The following is an 18,391-nucleotide window of genomic DNA, read 5'->3' on the forward strand; positions in this document are numbered from 1 at the left end:
AGGTGGGAGTTCTCTCTCATATCTGGCTCCCAGACTTTGGAATGCACTCCCTCCGAGTTTGCGGTGCAGCCCTTCGGAACCCTGCTTAAGACCCTGCTTTTTGACTCCTACCTAGTAGTCCAATTTGTTCTGATCAAAACATAGATAAAAACCATTGCCATTTACAATGCCAATAGCAAAAACTTCCGTAAATGCGAGTCATGTTGCATTGCAAATGCTTGTTTTTCTAATTAGAGATCAGGAAAGCCTAGTGGTTGTGAAAATCCCCGCTTGGTAGCTAGAGTTTAGTAAAAATTGGATGAGTGAATTATGAGAATTGAATATTCAATGGTATGCAACAAATATGAATATTTTAGTGAGATTATGGTAGCTCTTCTTGTGAAGCCACATTCTGTTATGGCCCAAATTGGTTGCTTGTGGCGAGCACTATGTACATTTGGACCAGGGAGGCAACTACAATGTGAGATTGTATGGATTGATCAGGGCCATCCGCATCACTGAATTTGTCAAATACTAAACGATCTACTAACAGCTCTCTCTGGATGTCTGCTGCCAGCAGTATGTGCCTTCAGCAATCAAAGGATGAGAGATATACGAGCTGCAATCAATTTCTGGGATAATAAACCTTGAGGAAGACCGGGAAACATGTCAGCAGCGGCCCGTGCAGGTAAGAGCGGTGGGCCGGGGGGGAAATATAGCCCAATTACATTTTCATCCTATAAATTATCTGGATAATTAGATTTTGCATAGTGTACTTAAACCACGTGAACCAACACAGGCTTAGGATACAAAAATAGAAAAAGCAGAGTGCATTCATATCAACCGGTTCACCCCTCCATTCAACCAATCAAGGGATCCTGCTCAGAACCCTGCATTCATCTCACGCTTCATAGGACCTGGTACAATTCTCAGATGCTAGGTACAGTCTCAACCTGAGGAGCTGTTGGGATGCAAATCTCAGAGGTTAAGTGCTCCCACAGCCTTTTCATTTAGACAGAAATTATTATTTCTTAATTACTCTTCCTGATGTTCGGCTGCCACTAAGGTGGAAAGCTAATTTTAACAAAATGCCCTCCTCAGCAGCTGGCAGGTAAGAGGTTGACCTGATAGCAAAGACCATGTCTCCCACTAGTGGGAAGCACTACTCTATCCAGAACATATGGTTTGCTGGTAATTTAAATATGTTTTGACCCTAGGCGCGCACACAAATAGAAATCAAATTTACAGCCACCAATTAATAACAAACTAATAATAGAGGCAGCCATAAACACTCAAATTAAAATTAGCACAAACATTTGTTATTGCTCGACTTTTAGAAGGTGGTCCACTTTACTACAGGTTTCTACGGTTTTATTGGTTACATTGATAGTTGAAGAAATCTGTAAACATCCAAGAAACTGGCCCTTTCCTTGTTGTGTGGAAATCAATCTTCCATTGGTATTTTCCGAGTTTAACTTTCCCTTTTTTAATACAATATCACCACAAAGCTTCCTTTTGGGGAAAGAAGTACTTTTTAGATTGTTCTTGCAAGAAATCATTTACTGAATAGTAAGGCTATTAGAGAGGTAAATAAACTATAAGTGTATCTAGTACCATGAACAAAGGCTGAAAAGAGCATATGGCTGATCTTGCATCACAATTATAAAAAAAAAAAAAATCATGGTTGCAAATGTTTTGTTTTTGGAGTGTATGTACTGCCACATTTAAAAATAAAGAGGTTGACCTCTGCTAGCTCATGTGACAGATCACTCTTACAGTGTGGCTAACTTTAGGGTAGCCAAGAAATTGTGTTTGTGATTATTATTTTTTGTAATTAGTAGTGGGGGGTTGACCCCATTACTAACATTTATAAAAACGCAAGAGCATCTGGCCAAGACAAGCAGCCTCCATGAAAACCTCCACTAAACAGTCTGTAGACCCACAAATTCACTAATGTTTAAGTCGTATTCTATTCTCCATTTTCTACTACTTCCCCACCCACCAATTACTCTCCCTTAATCCAGAGGAATGGTCCGTCCTCTGAAAACCTGATGTGCAATGCCCAATCAAGGATAGTGTTACTCCGTAAAGCCCAATTACTCCAGCGATCCAAACATAGATCATCTATTATAAAAATTAAAAAGCAAACCCTCTATTCCAAGCATTAGATGCCATGTTTTTTTCACTGTGTTCCATTACTGATCTCCAGTAATGCGAGTGTCTTGGTTGCCCTTAAGGTATGTTTTTTTCTTATGTAATACTGCTTGTTTGTGTATATGGGGGGGGGGGGGGGGGGTCTGCAGCAAAGTGGATATTGGGGGTCTAAATTAATTTAGATGTACAATATATATTTGACATCTAAGGACTCGCATGTGTGGTATGCAGTTCGTAGTGTTGATTTCTGGAAGAAATGCATGCCTAATTTAACAGAATGAAAGCTACATTGAAAAAAGCCACTATTAGTTCAAATCAAAGTGAGAATCTTGAAAGTTTGAAGTGTAATATAGTCCATACAATTGACAACTAGTTTAAAAGACAAGTCATTTTGTCACTTCAATAGATTGCTCACTGGTGTTCAATTGTACCACAATCCCATGCAGTTATGCAACCGCACAGGCATATCCTCATTCTAACTCTAAACCTGGCCTGGAACTAACCAACCACAACACTTTCTCAAGAATTAATCCAATTTAAATTTCATTATAATGTTCCCCCCCAACAACGCCCACTTTTCCCCAACTTCCCCCCCCCAACTATTAGAACATTATACTGAATACATAAATATACCTTAATAGCATCATTTAAAGTGCCTGTGGAATGTTCTTGTCATTTTAATTCCCTTATATTTTTTAAAAAGGTCAGATCCACTTCTTTATATGATTAACCACTTAAGATTTATTTTTTTAAATAACTGATCATTGTCCATTGTAGTTGCAATTAGTTCATGGTCTAGGTCGCCCCTCTTCATCAATTCGCTCATTGCGTTAAGAGGTTCTTTTAAACTCTCCCTAATGGGAACGGTATACAATACTATTTTACTGAATATAAACTGGGCATCCAGGAAACTTTTCAGATGTCAAATATAGTGTTCTAAGCACAGCTTAATTTCTAAAGGAATGAGTGACGGTGCCCAAAGCTCTGCTTAGAAGCACGCCGCCAACACGATTACATGTTGGTGCACCAAATACCATGGCTGTGTGGTCTTGAATCCACCTCATGCTTCTAATGGACAGACACACCCTGCCCCTTTATCTCACTCCTGCAGGTTCCCGCTTTTTCTCCCTGTATTACGTTTTTTCCCCCCTTTTCCTTCCTCAGTCTTTCCCCTTTATGAGTTTTTCACCCCTAGCGTGCTCTAGAAGTTTCCAAAGTGCACCGATCCCCAAAATTAAGACCAAGTGGACCCAACCAGCAAATACTGGCTCAAATTAAGTACTGGTTCTAAGCCACAATGACCCTGTAATGCAGTGAAGAGGTGCACAATACGTATGTCGATAGAATACTTACGGCTTTCGCAAGAACATGTGCCAACTAGCCGCCAAAAATGTACACAAAAAGGTGGCACGAAGGAAAATGGCAATAGAAAACCATGTCTCCATTTACAACATTAATCATTCATCAACGATTATTCCCACGGTTACAAACACATGGATTGCTACTATGTACAAGGATAACCAGAGTGGCAAGAAAAATACAGAAGTGGATACAAATCCACTCAGCCAACAGTCACAATGTATCTATCAGGCAAACCATGCATGGCGAGCAGAAGAGAAGTCACACAAAGAACTGCTCCAAAAATTGGGGGTAGAAGATGAACATGAAAGTCAACAAAAAATGTTATTTAAAAACCTACATTAGAAGGCAGCGAGTAAACAAAGATTTAAACAAAATACGTCTCGAGCAAGACAATCATGAAAATAAGTTACAAGAGTAACAGTGTGGGTACACATTCGGGGACAGCGAAGAAGATTTAAGGCAAATGACCAAAGAAAAAGGGGCTGCGTAGTTCCAGGGTGAGTGGCTGCAGGTAGCATGTTGCAATGGAAAGTGGTGGGATGCTGGTGAGGGAAGAGAGAGAGAGGAAGTTACAGAAAAAAAGACAAGAAATTTCAGTGGCTAATGTATGAAGACTTTTGTAGTTTGTGAGACGATGAGTCCTTCGGCAGTAGACAGAAGACCTAACTGATTCAGTTGGTAACCATCGCCGCTCTTGAACAGTTTTTTCAAAAGGTTTTTTTTGGGTGTGACAAATACTTTGCCCACATTTTTTCTTTCACACTTGTTTTGATAAGAGGAACACAGACTTTTGTTAAGCTCATGCGCTTTATCTATTTTTGTAACACACTTTGTTTTACTTACAAGGGGTGTGCATGGAACCTGGTATTGATGTGTTGCACACTAAGTGAACCGCGTGCTGCATGCTAAGTATCATATCGCCATTGACCCACTTGCATACACTCCTCCGATTTGTGTGTCAAGTCAGAATTTGAAAGTCGATCAAGAACTTCACTGTGCGAGATATATGAGATTTCTTCAGCAGCTTTAATTCCAAATCACAATATTATCTTGTTTTGCCAACAACAACAAAAACATGTATCAATCGCCTGACCAAGTCACTATCCCACAGAGACTTCTATTTAAAGCAACAATTAGTGCATCACTAGAAACAAATTCCTGTAAGACATACAATGCACAGCAGCATCATTAGGGGATTCATTGCCAATCCTGGGAGGCGGGAGAGTTAGGATTTACTATTACAAGCAAATCAGACCAGTGGTTTTAGTGCTCGAGCGTCAGTAACTCACAAAATATCTTCCCGATGCTGCTCAAATATGAACACTTGAAACTCACGCGTAGCAGTGAAGGATCTAAAGACACTAGATGCTCAAAATATAATAATGTGGCCATAATCCAAGCGTTGGACTCAATTGTGCAAGAAAAGTGGTCCTCTTTCCGATCACATACGGAGAAAATAAAGTTTCACAAAATAATGTCCCCAAGCAGAGGTGTAGCAAATCATTATTGCAGTAGGTGCAGGGCCATAAGGGTATAAGAGACCCATAGCATAACATTTTTAGCTTTATTACAGTGCAATTTAAGGGGGTGGGGCGGGGATAAATTTAAAACTTTGTCCTTGCTAGTTTTAAGGCTCAATGTACTCTTGCTATGCCATTGAGCAGCTGCATAGTCCATACTGAAACGTGGTATTTCTACTAACATTCTACTCCGTTGCATATGTATGCCCACTTGATGACAACTTCTGAAGTAAAGATTTAGCATATGCCTCGCCCCCATTTAATAAACTGCAAGGCGAGGGAACAAATGCTCGAAATAAAAACTCAGCCACTGTCAATAACACAGGACGCATTCCAGGACATCATTTTCACCCACTCTGCCCCTCTAGACAGACCTGCCTAATGAAAATCAGTTTTGCCCAGATCAATGGTTCTCAATTTATATAGACACCGAAAGGGGGGAAAAAAAGAAGAAAAAAAAAAAAGAAAAAAAAAAGGAAAATGGATGAGTTGGAAAACTCAAAGATCTGAATTGGTGACCTATTGGTACAACAGATGCCAGCAATTATGGTGTACCCCCTGAGCCCTCTATCATAATGGTCAGCATGCCCTGAAGCACCACTGCAGGGAACCCTCAAACTTACAAATGCCTTTACCTACACTTCATATCACGGTCCATAGATCACTTTACACCCATTGCGGTGCCCCAACTACAGGTTAACCCACAAATGCAGACAGACTGCCCAGGTGCCTAAAGCACTAGGAAGGCAAGGATTCGACAAACACGGAGGTTCACAAATATGATGTAAAGTACCTGAAACAAGAGAAAGGTTACTGGAGGAAAAGGACTTTGCTGAGGAACTAAAAGGAGGATATTTGAGGGTTAGGAGAGCGTTTAGAATTAAAGTTCTAATAGGAAGTACTTACCCCATGATATGTACCGGTCCGAGAAGGACTTCTTGCAGCCTACTGCCACAGTGCTCACAGCAGTGTGCACACGCTGTTGGAGCAGTAAGCCAAAAATGCAACGTTCTGACATCCATATTGAAATGTGGGTTCTCCCTGTGTACAATGTACTCTTTTTTGCTTGCTTTTGAAGCACTGTGCAAGCCCAACACTTAGGCCCAGATTCCCAACAACGTAACAGTCTACTTTTTGCAATGTGCTCACGCCCCTTGCAGGAGGTGAGTGGGGCACCACTTTTACTGTCGATTCATATACAGGACTGTGATTGTTTTAGATGGTACAGATGCCAAAGACTACGCCATAGCGCAACTTATGTTCGTAGACTATGCCTATTTCAATTGTGCGCAGTTAACACAACATGGGTTAGGGTTTCTTTTCTCTCAACAGAATGTACTCCTGGTTTATTGGGGCTATTTGAGTGCATGGTTTAGTTTGGAAAGTAGATGTTGGGTGGGGTGGGGAAGGTCACAGACTAGCTCCATACCAAAGGTTTGAAAGTTGCAATGATGGTGAGAATTGACAAGGCTACGAATGGTAAATACAAGAGGTCTGTATCATACAGTTCACCGCCATTACTGAATGTGGATTCATGGAGTTTACCCAGGAGCAACCCGTAGTAAAAATGAAGATAAGACAACAATAGTTCATGCAGAGGTTGATTTGAGGGAAGTGCATGGAGGGAATATGTTTGAAGCTAGATGAAAAAGGAGTCTGTATTTGCAGATGAAAGAGTAAGATAAAAGGAAACGAAATATGCACCAGCATCACAATACTTGGCCTAGAGAGGACTCTAGATTTAGTAGTCAACTCTCCCACTTTGAGTAAGCTGCATCCCCATGGCGATTGCCTTACTGGCCTACTTACAAGTCATGCACGAACTAGGAAAGAGAAAACACCATGATGCACAAATTCTTTGGCCAATCTACATGGCACTTACGTGCATGCCTTTGTGGCAACTTTATTTACCATCTACGCACAGAACCATAGTGCACGGCAAATGAATCCCTGGACACGCAAGAAAAGGCATCCAAGGTCAAGAAATACTTTCTAACCAGAATTTTACAGCAATATTAAAATGTCAATAAGGCCTTGTGCACGAGTGGATAGTCAGCCATGCAGGGTGGCACAGAAGCAAAAGCAAACTGTTGGTGAGGTCTGGTGTGTAGATGCCAGTCATGGCTGGAGCCCTGACAGACAGTAAAAGTCATGCACCTGTGAACTAGTAGCAGGAAATGAGACAAACATTTAAATGCAAGCAAGACCTATGACTTGCTCCAGTCACATGCTTGTTGTAGATGGAGAAGGAATCACCAAATAATACATTTAAAGCCATATAAACCCAAGACCTCCTCCCCTGAAGGGTCCCTAGGCCCGAAATACATTGGAAATTAGCAAGGGGCCAATTTTATTGATCGAATTGAAATAGTTCAATTGAGGAGCAATAAGGTTGATGTAATATCAATTGATAAAGGACACTGATCATGAACTAAAGAATATTGATTTACTCAGTGACCCCATGTGCTTGAAGTACAACCCCGAGTAAGCATGTAAACATGGATATCAGAATGGTCAAGCTCGCAGCCACATAGTTGTGCACCGGGAAACACTCATCAGGCTGTATTTTGCGCGTGGTGCATGGAGTTTTGGACCAGAAGACCCAACTCAGGAGACACACAGAGTATCCACAACATTGAGCACAAGGATAACAGGACAGTAGAGGAGTGCTAGCTAAAGAACTATTCAAATGCGTTTACAACCACCTGCATAGTGATGGAAGATCAAGTCCTTTTTGTGTGGGCGACTAGGCATGAAGCCCAGCTACAGAATAGAGAATTTCATATTCATATAAATGTGATATAGTTCATTAATGCCCAAAGTAGGTCCAAGAGGGATGGATCCATTTTAAAATTTCAGGATAGCAACATGAGACAATGACATATAATGAACATACATTGGGCTCATTTACCTAGTCTGTAGTTAGCCTGAAAGTCTGGAATGGATCAACCCCTCCAGGACCCCAGTTACAGGAATGCATCCACAACAAACTCATCAACAAGGTGCATTCCGAAGAGCACACAATTGCACTGCTTCAAACAACAATTTATGAATAAAAATTACACAATCTTGTCAGATAGGCTTGGTGGGTCACCAAGAAGGCAGCCATGCATCAGTGAGAAATCCTTCAGATAAGAATAATTGCTGTCTGACCGTGTTACATGTTAGACTGGAGGTACTAGGCCGCAACCATGGTGGTCAAGGTAATTCACAACTGTTTTTAGGTCGAGTATGGGCAGCGCATTCGCTGCTCCATACTGTTTGGAGTATGGAATAGAAGACCTGCCCACATTTGTCATTGGCTTGTGTCATTGTCCATCAGAAATGCTGGCTTCTGATATGTTAATAGGCTTGTTAGTCCTTTCCTTAGTACCGCCTTGTCTTCATTTGTACCCTCCCATGAGGACTGTCCCTTTTAATTCGGTTGTTACACATTATGTGTCTTATTTAATCTATAAGCACTATTTTCTTTAATGAGTTTCTCCTACTGCAGGCACGACATGCTTTCCGGCAACATTCAGCGCGCCGTGCGTGCTTTCATTTTCTGAGCAGCCTGGGACAAAGGCGGACGCTTCTTTGAATATTTACAAGAGTGTGAGCTATTGGCATTGTAAATGACCATGCCTTTTTATTTATGTGTTAATTAGCAAAACAGATAAAAGGCATTGTTATTTACAATGCCAATAACTTAAACTCCCGCACATGCAACACCGATTGAATTGCAAATGCTGGTAATAAATAGCTCCTGCTGCATGCTGATGGCGCACATCCTGATGTTAGTTTCTCACATGGCTGGTTTTCGTACGCAGATACTGGTGCATGCTCATGTCTCGGGCTGCGCAGCACACAATCTGCCACTAGTTCCCTTACTGCTTTTGTTTGTACACGGACCCTGGTGGCTCACTGCACACATTCTGGTGCTGGTTTCCTATGTGGCAGGTTTTCGTACAGGAATTCTGGTGCACAATCATGTTGCGCGCTGCACAGCACACTCTAATGCAGGTTTTCCACATGGCAGGGCAGGTTTTCCTACATAAATCCTGGTGCACGCTTATTTCACACACTCAAATGCTGCTTTTCCACATGTCTGGTTTTCATGCACAGATTATGGTGAAGGCTCGTGACTCATGCTGCACAGTACACTCTTATGCTGATTTTCCACAGGGGTATTTTGCATGCACTTATCCTAGTGAACGCTGGTGTCGAGCACGGAACTGCACATATTTTGATGCTGGTTTTCATACACAGATCCTGGTGCACACTTGTGTCTCACACTTCACAGCAGATTCTAATGTTGGTTTCCCACATGGCTGGCTTTCGCGCACTGATCCTGGTGCACGCTCATGCCTCACACTGCACAGCCCAATCTAAAGCTGGTTCTCAAATGAGTTTCTCCTACCGCAGGCACGACATGATTTCCTGCAACATTCAGTGTGCCATGCGCGCTTTCACTTTCCAAGCAGCCCAGGACAATGGCAGCAGCTTCTTTGCAAGAAAATAGGTCTCGTATTTACAAGAGTTTGAGCTATTGCAATTGTAAAAAATAAAAAAAAATAAAAAATAAAAAAAAAACAATGCCTTTTATTTATGTGTTAATTAGCAAAATAGAGAAATAAAAAGGCATGGTCATTTACAATGCCAATAACTTGAACTCTCGCAAATGCGAGACCCATTGCATTGCAAATGCTTGTTCTATTACTCAGCAAATGGACCAAGTTTACCCATTCCTAGCTGAACTTTCAAGGTACTAAGGGCGAGCAAAGGCTTTTCATGGAGGTATTGTGAGGGGGCAGAAGCTCAGAACTCAGTCGACAAACAGACAAAATATTTCATGTCTACTGCAGTGTCAGTCTTTTAGAAAATGCAAGTACATTACTCACACCACAGAACTAAAAAATTTGATTTACGGTGGGCAAATTGAGGGTTGTATTCCCTATTGAATTCTACAGAAGGTAATACATTCTCTTGCTCCAGTATCCTTTCCCCACCAAAATTACCCCAACTATGGTCCCCTGTATCTGGTAAGAACTGGTGCAGATAACCACTGTTACCCCCATGGTGCTTAGAGTGCAACTCAGTCATTTGTTCTTACCCTTGGTTTACATTGGGAAGAAGGTCTCATGTCGCCACTCTCGACTTTGTTGGAGAGTTTTAGGTTTATTGTTCTGGCCGTGGTGAAGCTCTTCAAAGCTTGTGCACCAGTTTATCCAAACGCACCTTCCACGTTCACAGTAGCCCCTCTTCTGTGCCAACATTGATGGGTGGAGGCAGCATGCCTGGTCTGGTACAACTGCATATCTTCCAGGTCGATGAGGACCACAGCGTTGAGGTGTCTTCTTGATCTTCTAGTATCAGCACCAGTTAATGGTATGCAGTGGCTGACATCAATCAAACAGTACTTCTATAGTACAGCTTCTGAGCCATAACGGTTTGTAGGTGCTGTGCTGCGGGTATTAGTTGACATGCCAGGTCTTTAGTCCCTTCCTGAAGTCTGTCAGCGATGGTGAGGTGCGGAGGTGGAGGGTGTTCTTGGACTTGGTGACGAGGTGGGAGAAGGAGTGTCCACCGTTGTGGTGGATGCGCAGCACCTGTGCAAGGGCAAGGTGAGGTCCCTGGGTAGTATGTGGCAGTTCAGACTGTGGTTCATGCAAGCAGGTCTTTGATCGTAGAGGGCTTTGTAGGCATGGGTAAGAAGTTTGAATCTCCACCTTTACTGGATGGGGAGCCAGCGGAGGTCTTTCAGGTGTTGGGTGGTGTGGGTTCTCTTGGGCAGATTGAGGATCAATCTGGCTGCTGTGTTCTGGAGCCTTCAAGAGTTCAGTGGTGGCGACAGTGTTGCTGTAGTCCAGTCGGCTGGTGCTGAGGGCCTGTGCCACTGTTTTTCTGGTGTTGATGGGTAGCCACTTCAAAAAGCTGCAGAACGTGTGGAAGCAGGCTGAGGAGACAGCATTAACCGGACGTTTCATGGAGAGTTTGCTGTCCAGTATGATGCAGAGGTTGCGGGCGTGGGTTTTCAGAGTGGGGGTGGGTCCGAGTTCCGATGGCCACCAGGAGTCAATTCAGAGGGAGGTGTGTCTGCCAAAGGTCCGTACTTCCGTTTTGTCCATGTCGAGCTTCAGGCAGTTCTTCATCCAGGCAGAGATGTTGTTTACAGTTGTGGAAATTGGTCTTTGTCGTGATGGGGTGAGAGCAAGAGGACAAGTTGGGTGTCTTGGCGTAGGATAGAATGCTGATGTGGGTTCTGATGATGTCCCCGACAAGCTCACTTTATTTGGGCAGTTTTAAGTCGGAACTATGCAGAGACCAGGGACCCACTCACGATACAGCTCTCTCCAACCATACGCTTTCTCTGGGTGCTCCACACGCTGAGAACATGACATTATCTCCCTTGATAATCTCTCTTGCATGAACAGGCACACTTTCCCTCTCCCAGGAGGCAGGCAATCTTCAAAACACAAGGCAGACTCTGCTCCAGACAATGCCTCCTAACCGCTCGTCTTGCTGTCGAGCACAAACCAGCCAGGGTCATACTGTTCTTCGAGTGCTCTTCAGAGCTCTTCCTTACCCGGTCATGAAGAACTTTACACTGTGAGGTGGGTTGCAGAATTTCCACTGACTCAAATTCATAACCAGTTTAGGTTGGTTCTCCTTACAAGCGTACCTCTCTGGTTGCTCTCGACACACTGCGTTTGTGTAAACTGGTGCTTGTCACAGTAACTAGCAACTGGGCCATCTCCAAATAGAAGCCCCCAAAATATGAACACAGTGAAATGCGAGAAGTCATATGCACCTGGCAGTCAGTCTTTCTACAGCAGATATCAGGGACAGGCAAACGTGGGACATGGTCTAGAAACTTCCTCCGTTTGAGCAATGAAAGCTACAGTCCCATCCACCATGCCTACCACCTAGCAAATGGCAGAACTCAGGAAAAACTGGTTACCAGCCCATTGATGGTGGGAAAGTCTATACAACGCAATGCCTTTACCACGTATTTCAGGTAAGTACGGGTTGATGTTGTATTCATGTGTGTAACGGGCCTTTATACGACACAGACTTCTGTTAATGTGTAGATGCAAATATTTCACGATTACTGTAAGCCGCCGGAAGCACAAGAAAAACCAAAAAAACAATAAAGTTTGTTCCCCAAAAAATATTTCAGGTAAGTATGGGGGGGTCCCCCCAAAGAGATTAAACTATATAAACACGCACCTCACTAATACTTACCTTAGTTCAGACTAATAATGCGTGGTAATGGCATGCGAGGTAGAAGCATATGTGTGCTAAAATAATGCAGGGGGAAAATGTATTCAAAAACGCATACCATGTTTTTACCGCCATTGTTCCGTCCTACAACCCTTGATAACAGTCTTTGTGGAATTTCTAGAGGCAGCCTCATTTCCATTCTTCTCACTGCACTCTGATTCTACAGCCACAGGAAATATACCCCCACTGTCAGGAAAAGTTGTCCTCGCACTCCATCTTGTGTTAAGCTAAACCAAGGGCATCCAAAACCGATCCCATTGTTTTCAAAGATCAGACAGATGCAGCTTACTACAACATGCATACTACACATGCACTTGACATACAGACAGAAGGGCAACTCAAGATTCTGGGGTACAATCAACAACTGAACTCTACACAGGAGGGTGCATCAGCAGAACACAACCTTATTGACACAAAGGGCTCTTGTCCCTCTAAGAATTCATATATCAGTACACTGCCACCTCTGTTTTAAGTTCTACACTCGGTCAGGGACGTAGACATCTGTGCATTATAAAGATATGCTTGGTGCGCCTCCCTTGGTCACGTGACAGATCGTGGGCATCACACGGTCAAGGCCAGGTCTGGGCCTCTGCGCACAAACTAGTATGGCATACGCCACGGCCAAATATGTCAGGCTACCAGGTTTACAAGCAGTCGGGCATTCAGGGCCTACATACCATGCAAGGGGCAACTGTCAATAGCTAGGCCTGTGTTATTTTTCTTTGGGAGGTGGGGGGGGGGGGGGGGGGGTTGCGCGTCACACACGACTCTGCCACGCAGGGCGAACTCGGTGAAGGGGGCATTCTATGGCGCACATGAAGTGCTCGAGTTCCCATGAGCCGCGTACCGAGGGCAGGGGTGGGGTGCAAGCAGGACAGCCCCGGCTCCTTTGTGCCTTTCTGCTGGCCGGAGCCCCTCGGGGAGCAGACAATGAGCATTCTGTGCTGCCGGCCACTGGCTGGGCCCGGAGCCCGTGAGGTAATGGGCCGGGAATGCGCGGCCTGCAACAGCAGCACTGCCCCGCCTCAAAGGGGGCCACTAATTAAAGGCCGAGGGAGGGGGCTCGGGACATCTTCACTTCTCTCTGGGCGTTAATGGGGCAGGAATGTGAAGACACTGGGCGGGGAAGGCGAGCACTGCGAGGGGGACAGGAGGGTGAATGGAAGGGGCCGAGGGGGGGACCGCAGCCAAGGGACATTGTTCCAGCCCAGCAGCAGCACCGCCAGGCCCAGACTCCTCCTCTAGAAGCGGGAGCTTCTCTTGAAAGGGCACAGCTGCACAGTTTTCCAGGCTCATTAAATAAAACGTGCACTTTTCTGTTACGCAGATATAATTTTATTTATTTATGTTTTTAAACACACACACACACACACGACACCGTGCACTAGCAACGTTCGAGTCACCAGACTAGCATGGTCGGATAGCAACATTCCTCAAGGAAATAAGTGATGTGAAGCTTGGTTCTAACAAAATCTACCGGACTTGCACTAAGAGCTGCGCATAATACCGATCAAAAAGTGTAACTAACACACGAGTCAAGCAAGAGGAAGGACGCAAGGAAGATTTATTTATTAATTTTACACATTCACGTCCCTTCCCCACTTTAATCTCTTCGGGTCCCGCATCAACTGAAACATCAGCTTCCCAGTACACCCCCGCAACCTGAAGAACCAGGGAAGCGAAAGTAAATACAATCTTCTTTGTTGATTAAACGACTGAATTTTAGCAATTGCATATTATAGTGAGTTTGTATACCTGGTTGATTGTTTTGGAGAAAGTGTAAGAAAATAGTAAATCAAAATAAATAAATAAAAAGACTGAACCCCAGTTTTACCCTGAAAACAAATGGTTTGCCTACTCAATTTTATGTTCTCTATAATGAAACGTCCCTCGTGGTACTTATGCTCGGGAGATTCTAGGTAACCAGATATATAGTTCAAAACGTAGTGCATGTTAACTGGATAAAATAGACCACATTTGTAACTGGTAAACACAGGGTATAGCAATTCAAGAGCGACAGTGCTCCAATCCGGGGCTTTCATTAAGCAACCAATGCCTTATAGAAATAGTCACTTCACCTTTGGCCAGAGAAAATGGGGAGCAGAGAGCTTGGCTCTTACATAACTGCATACACACTGTTCCATGCCCATCATCGCCTCACCTTCTTATGGATGTAAACAATCCTTCCCGTGCAGCCATGCATATTCACTATATAATAAACACTGCAAACAACACGCTTTAAGTAGCGCTTCGGGCAAGATTTTGCTGTTACGGTGCGCTAGCGCTTCGATCAACATTTTGCAGGTTACGGCGAGCGGTAAAAAACGTATTATTGTCAAGAAATTAATTCGCGCCACTTTTATCAAGCAAGAAAAAGAGGAGACGGTGGAGCAAGAATGTTGTATCCCATAGGTATTATCAAGGGTAAAGGTTTGAATATTCTTGATGCGTCACAACACCCAAGGGCAAAGCTTACGCTATGCAGCATAACTGCTGAGTCACTCAACCTCTGGAATTCTAAACACCTGCCTACAGTTTACAAAGAGACCTCTGCAGGCGGCGCATGAACCCCGTAGGCTGCGGAGAAGACGAAAATATGCAAATGGTCTTGGACTCCCCCCCCCAACCCCAAAAATAGGGCGTGCCCGTGTTTTAACACTATACTTAAGAGCGAACTGACAATGGCTAGATTTAACGAGGCTGACACAATGGGTGATACAAAGGGACGGGTTATACACATCATGGGTAAGCTTATTATATTCCTTACTAGTTATATCAAAATTGTGTGAATCGCTTTAAAACCAACGAAAGGTTTTGCCCTCGCCAATATACAGCTAGTAAAAAAATAAAAACACACACAAATCTCCATATGTATCCCTGTTAACTAGTTGACCGGCCCACACCATCTACTGTAAATCAATACTTGGGCACCCATGGAAGAAAGTGCAGCCCAGTTAGTTACTAAGATCACTAAAGACCTTAAAACTGCTGACATTGGCAGTTTGGTCATTTTCAGAGAAAGTTCTCCCTCGGTGGCTGACTGTGGTGAATCACACAACGCCATCGCGTTATCTCAACCAGAACTGTGTGGGGGTGACTGGTGAAATCCCAGACACATCAATTACCCCTTCCGAAAACTAACAATGCGTCAGTTCCAGCAACACCGAGTTTTTCCTACATGAGGATGGCGTCTCAATACCAACTCCCTATAAAATGTCAATTTTGGGGTAATTTATTGGGCTCCAATAAAATAAATAAAAGAAACCCGTAAGTAAGTGTGACCAAATCAGAAAAAAGAAAGGTGGGGGGGGGGCTGAAAAATGCTAGTTTGCAATGTAAAGTGCTATGCAAAAATGAAGAAAAACGTAATTATAATCAGTAGTGAAAATGTACAGAGAAAGGAAAAATTAACAACAACTGGGTATATTTTATCAACAATAACGTAACAGTACTGGCTTTTATAAAAAAAAACATTAAAAAAGTGAGAAAGCTGGAAGGGTCGAAAGAAACGTGTGTTTGTATCAGATAGGGAAGCCTCTCAGCAGGAGGATGCCGCTGCCCTGGGCCAGAGACTGCTGGGTCACTCCCACCCCCGGGCCAGGCACAAAGGAAGAGCCGAAAGAGGAGGAGGAAGAAGAGGAGGGGTGGGGGAGAAAGCCAAGCACGGGAAGAGGGGTTCCTAGGACACCCCGAGACAGCCCCAGCGTCTCCACTGAAATAAATCCGTGCAGTATAAAATACACCGTTTCCATGGGTTACTTTCAAGTTATCAGCGATGCTCACCCCCCCACCCACAAACATCCAGTCACCCATTCCCTAAGAACCTCAGGAATTTCCCCCCCCCCCCCCCAAGTCTTTATCAATACTCATGGACTGTACCACTTAGTGCATTAAATGGCACAGAGTGGATCCCGTTTCACGCTACCGGAATCTCACCATATCCCTTGCACCTCGACACCCCCCCCCCCCCCCATCCCCCCATTTCTAAAAACACTCTTCCCCCACACTGTTCCCCTCCCCCCTCACTAACATCCCAGCCCATAGAGTCTCCCCTGATGGATCTCCCCTTTGCCGTGTTCTAGATCCCCCCATCCCCAGATAGTCTCTCGCCCGGACTCTGTCCCGGGTTCCTCGAATTCTTTGTCCTTGCTCGGCCCCCGTACCTTATTCTTGACCTCGGCGGACAGGCCGTAGGTGGGCCCCTTGTTGAAGTTGCTCATGCTTGTGCCTGTGCTGTGGAGCTGGGCGCGGCGCTCCGTTAGGTCTGGGGGCGATAACGGGCTGCGGTGCCTCCTCCTCCTGCCTGGACTCCCGGGGCTGCAGCTGCGATGCTCTGGCTCTTGCCTCCGCCTCCTCTCCCCGCCTCCGGCTGCAGGATGGGATTTATCCTCCTCAATGAGCACACGAGGTTGCCAGCCCGGGCCTCCTGGCGGCCACTGAGAGACGTGCTCCTGCCTGAGAAACACCTCCTTTTCCACAACCCCTCCTCCTTGTGTGGCCCAACCGCCTCCCCGTGCGTCTTTAACTGCCTCTTCCCGCACCTCACTCCTCCTTTTCCTCCTGCATCGTTTACCACCGGCAGGGTGACCGCCTCGTATCTGATCATTAGGCTACTGGCCCCAGTTCTGAACATTCCACCCACATTACATCGGTTTCACGTGTTAGCCTCATTAGTTCAATGGGGGCAAAACACAACTACATCTCCCAGAATGCTTTACAACTTCACAAACGTCCAGGACTGTAAACAGTGCCCCTAGGCTAGTGTGGCCAACTGCATGGGTGCACATTCAGGACTGTGAGTGTAAAAATTCTGGACTAAAGGTAAAAATGTAGGACAAGTCAAAAATTCAGGACAAAAATTGGAGACGAAAGGTACATTTTACCAACACATTAGAGGAGGTCGCGCAATAGTATATAAGTAAGTAAATAGATAACCAACATAAGTACAAGTCAAAATAAGTTTATATTAGGTTGAGACAATCATGCACTTTATGGTTTTTCGCTGTGTGCGCAGCTTTGAGCAACTGTGCAGGTCCTTTTGTAGTATTTCATACGATCATAATCTATTTTTATGTTTACTGCACTGTGTTGTCCAAACTGATTTTTTGTTTACAGTGCATGGTCCTGCGCAGGCATGTTTGGCGAGAGAAGTGACTGGGAAGATCTGCTTAGACGGACTTTGTTACTAGCATCTCATATCTGAGTGCCATTGTGAGATGTAAAGCAGCACCCATAGAATGTAGCTAATTGCGGTGCTTAATTTGTGCTGGTGGTTTCTGGTACTGAGCACCAGCACCTAATATTCAACAACGGCTCCTATGACAGTCGGCCACATGGGGGCGCTATTTGTTACTTATGAAATGCGCACAAGTTATTTAATAATTTAACATGCATTAAAAATGACAAATAGCTGCTGCCAGAGCCATTCCTGTAGCCTTTAGTGGACTGGAATAGCCTGTACTGTCAAAACTATAGGAGTGAGATGGTTAGTAGTTGTGCTGGTACAGTCATTAGCCGCGCTGGCAGGGGCAATGGGCAATGCAAGCTGCTTGACCTCCCGACGAGGACCCTCTTGTTTAGTTTTTTTACAAATTAACCACTGGCTAATTGGGACCTGTAGTGCTGGACTAGAGTGCAGTCCTCCGAGTGGTCAGCTTTATGTGTCAGATCGCATCAGGTATTCCATGTCTGTTCAGCAGGCGAGGACTAGATTAGGGGTGGTACAGTACTGAGTGATGGATAAGACCCATGGCGGACAGATCGTGTGTGAGGGTAAGAGCATGAAGCAGGGAAAGGGAGTTATTAACCAGCCTGTGTTAGCTTTAATTTGCTGCAGACTGCTGAGTGTTATGGTATTATTGTGGGCCAGAACGGTTAGATAGGAGTTGACATTACCGTATAATGCCCTAGCTAGCCATATAACAGCCCTCCTTATTTTACCTGTAGATTGGAAATAGTACACTGCTTGGGCTGTTTCATTCCTGTGAGCCCCAAACTGCAGGTTCTCATTGATGCACAGAAGTGTGCTACAGACTAGAAACTGTATACGTTGTTGAGGCATTATTGTAGGTCAGAAGGAGGCACTGTCTCTTACATAAAGAACATTTTCCATT

General features: G+C 44.4%; 1 protein-coding gene across 1 annotated transcript in view; it reads right to left on the minus strand.

Annotated features, from left to right (window-relative positions):
- CNN3 (calponin 3) overlaps positions 1-16,768 on the minus strand; it is a 193,047-nt gene extending 176,279 nt beyond the window's left edge. Inside the window, exon 1 of the mRNA XM_085601493.1 lies at positions 16,442-16,768. Coding sequence (XP_085457619.1) covers positions 16,442-16,498 — 57 coding nt within the window. The 5' untranslated portion in view covers positions 16,499-16,768. The remainder of the gene's footprint in view (positions 1-16,441) is intronic.
- Positions 16,769-18,391: the final 1,623 nt, after the last annotated feature.

The sequence above is a fragment of the Triturus cristatus genome, chromosome 4_2, assembly GCF_964204655.1.
Source record: "Triturus cristatus chromosome 4_2, aTriCri1.1, whole genome shotgun sequence".
NCBI classification, from domain to species: domain Eukaryota; kingdom Metazoa; phylum Chordata; class Amphibia; order Caudata; family Salamandridae; genus Triturus; species Triturus cristatus.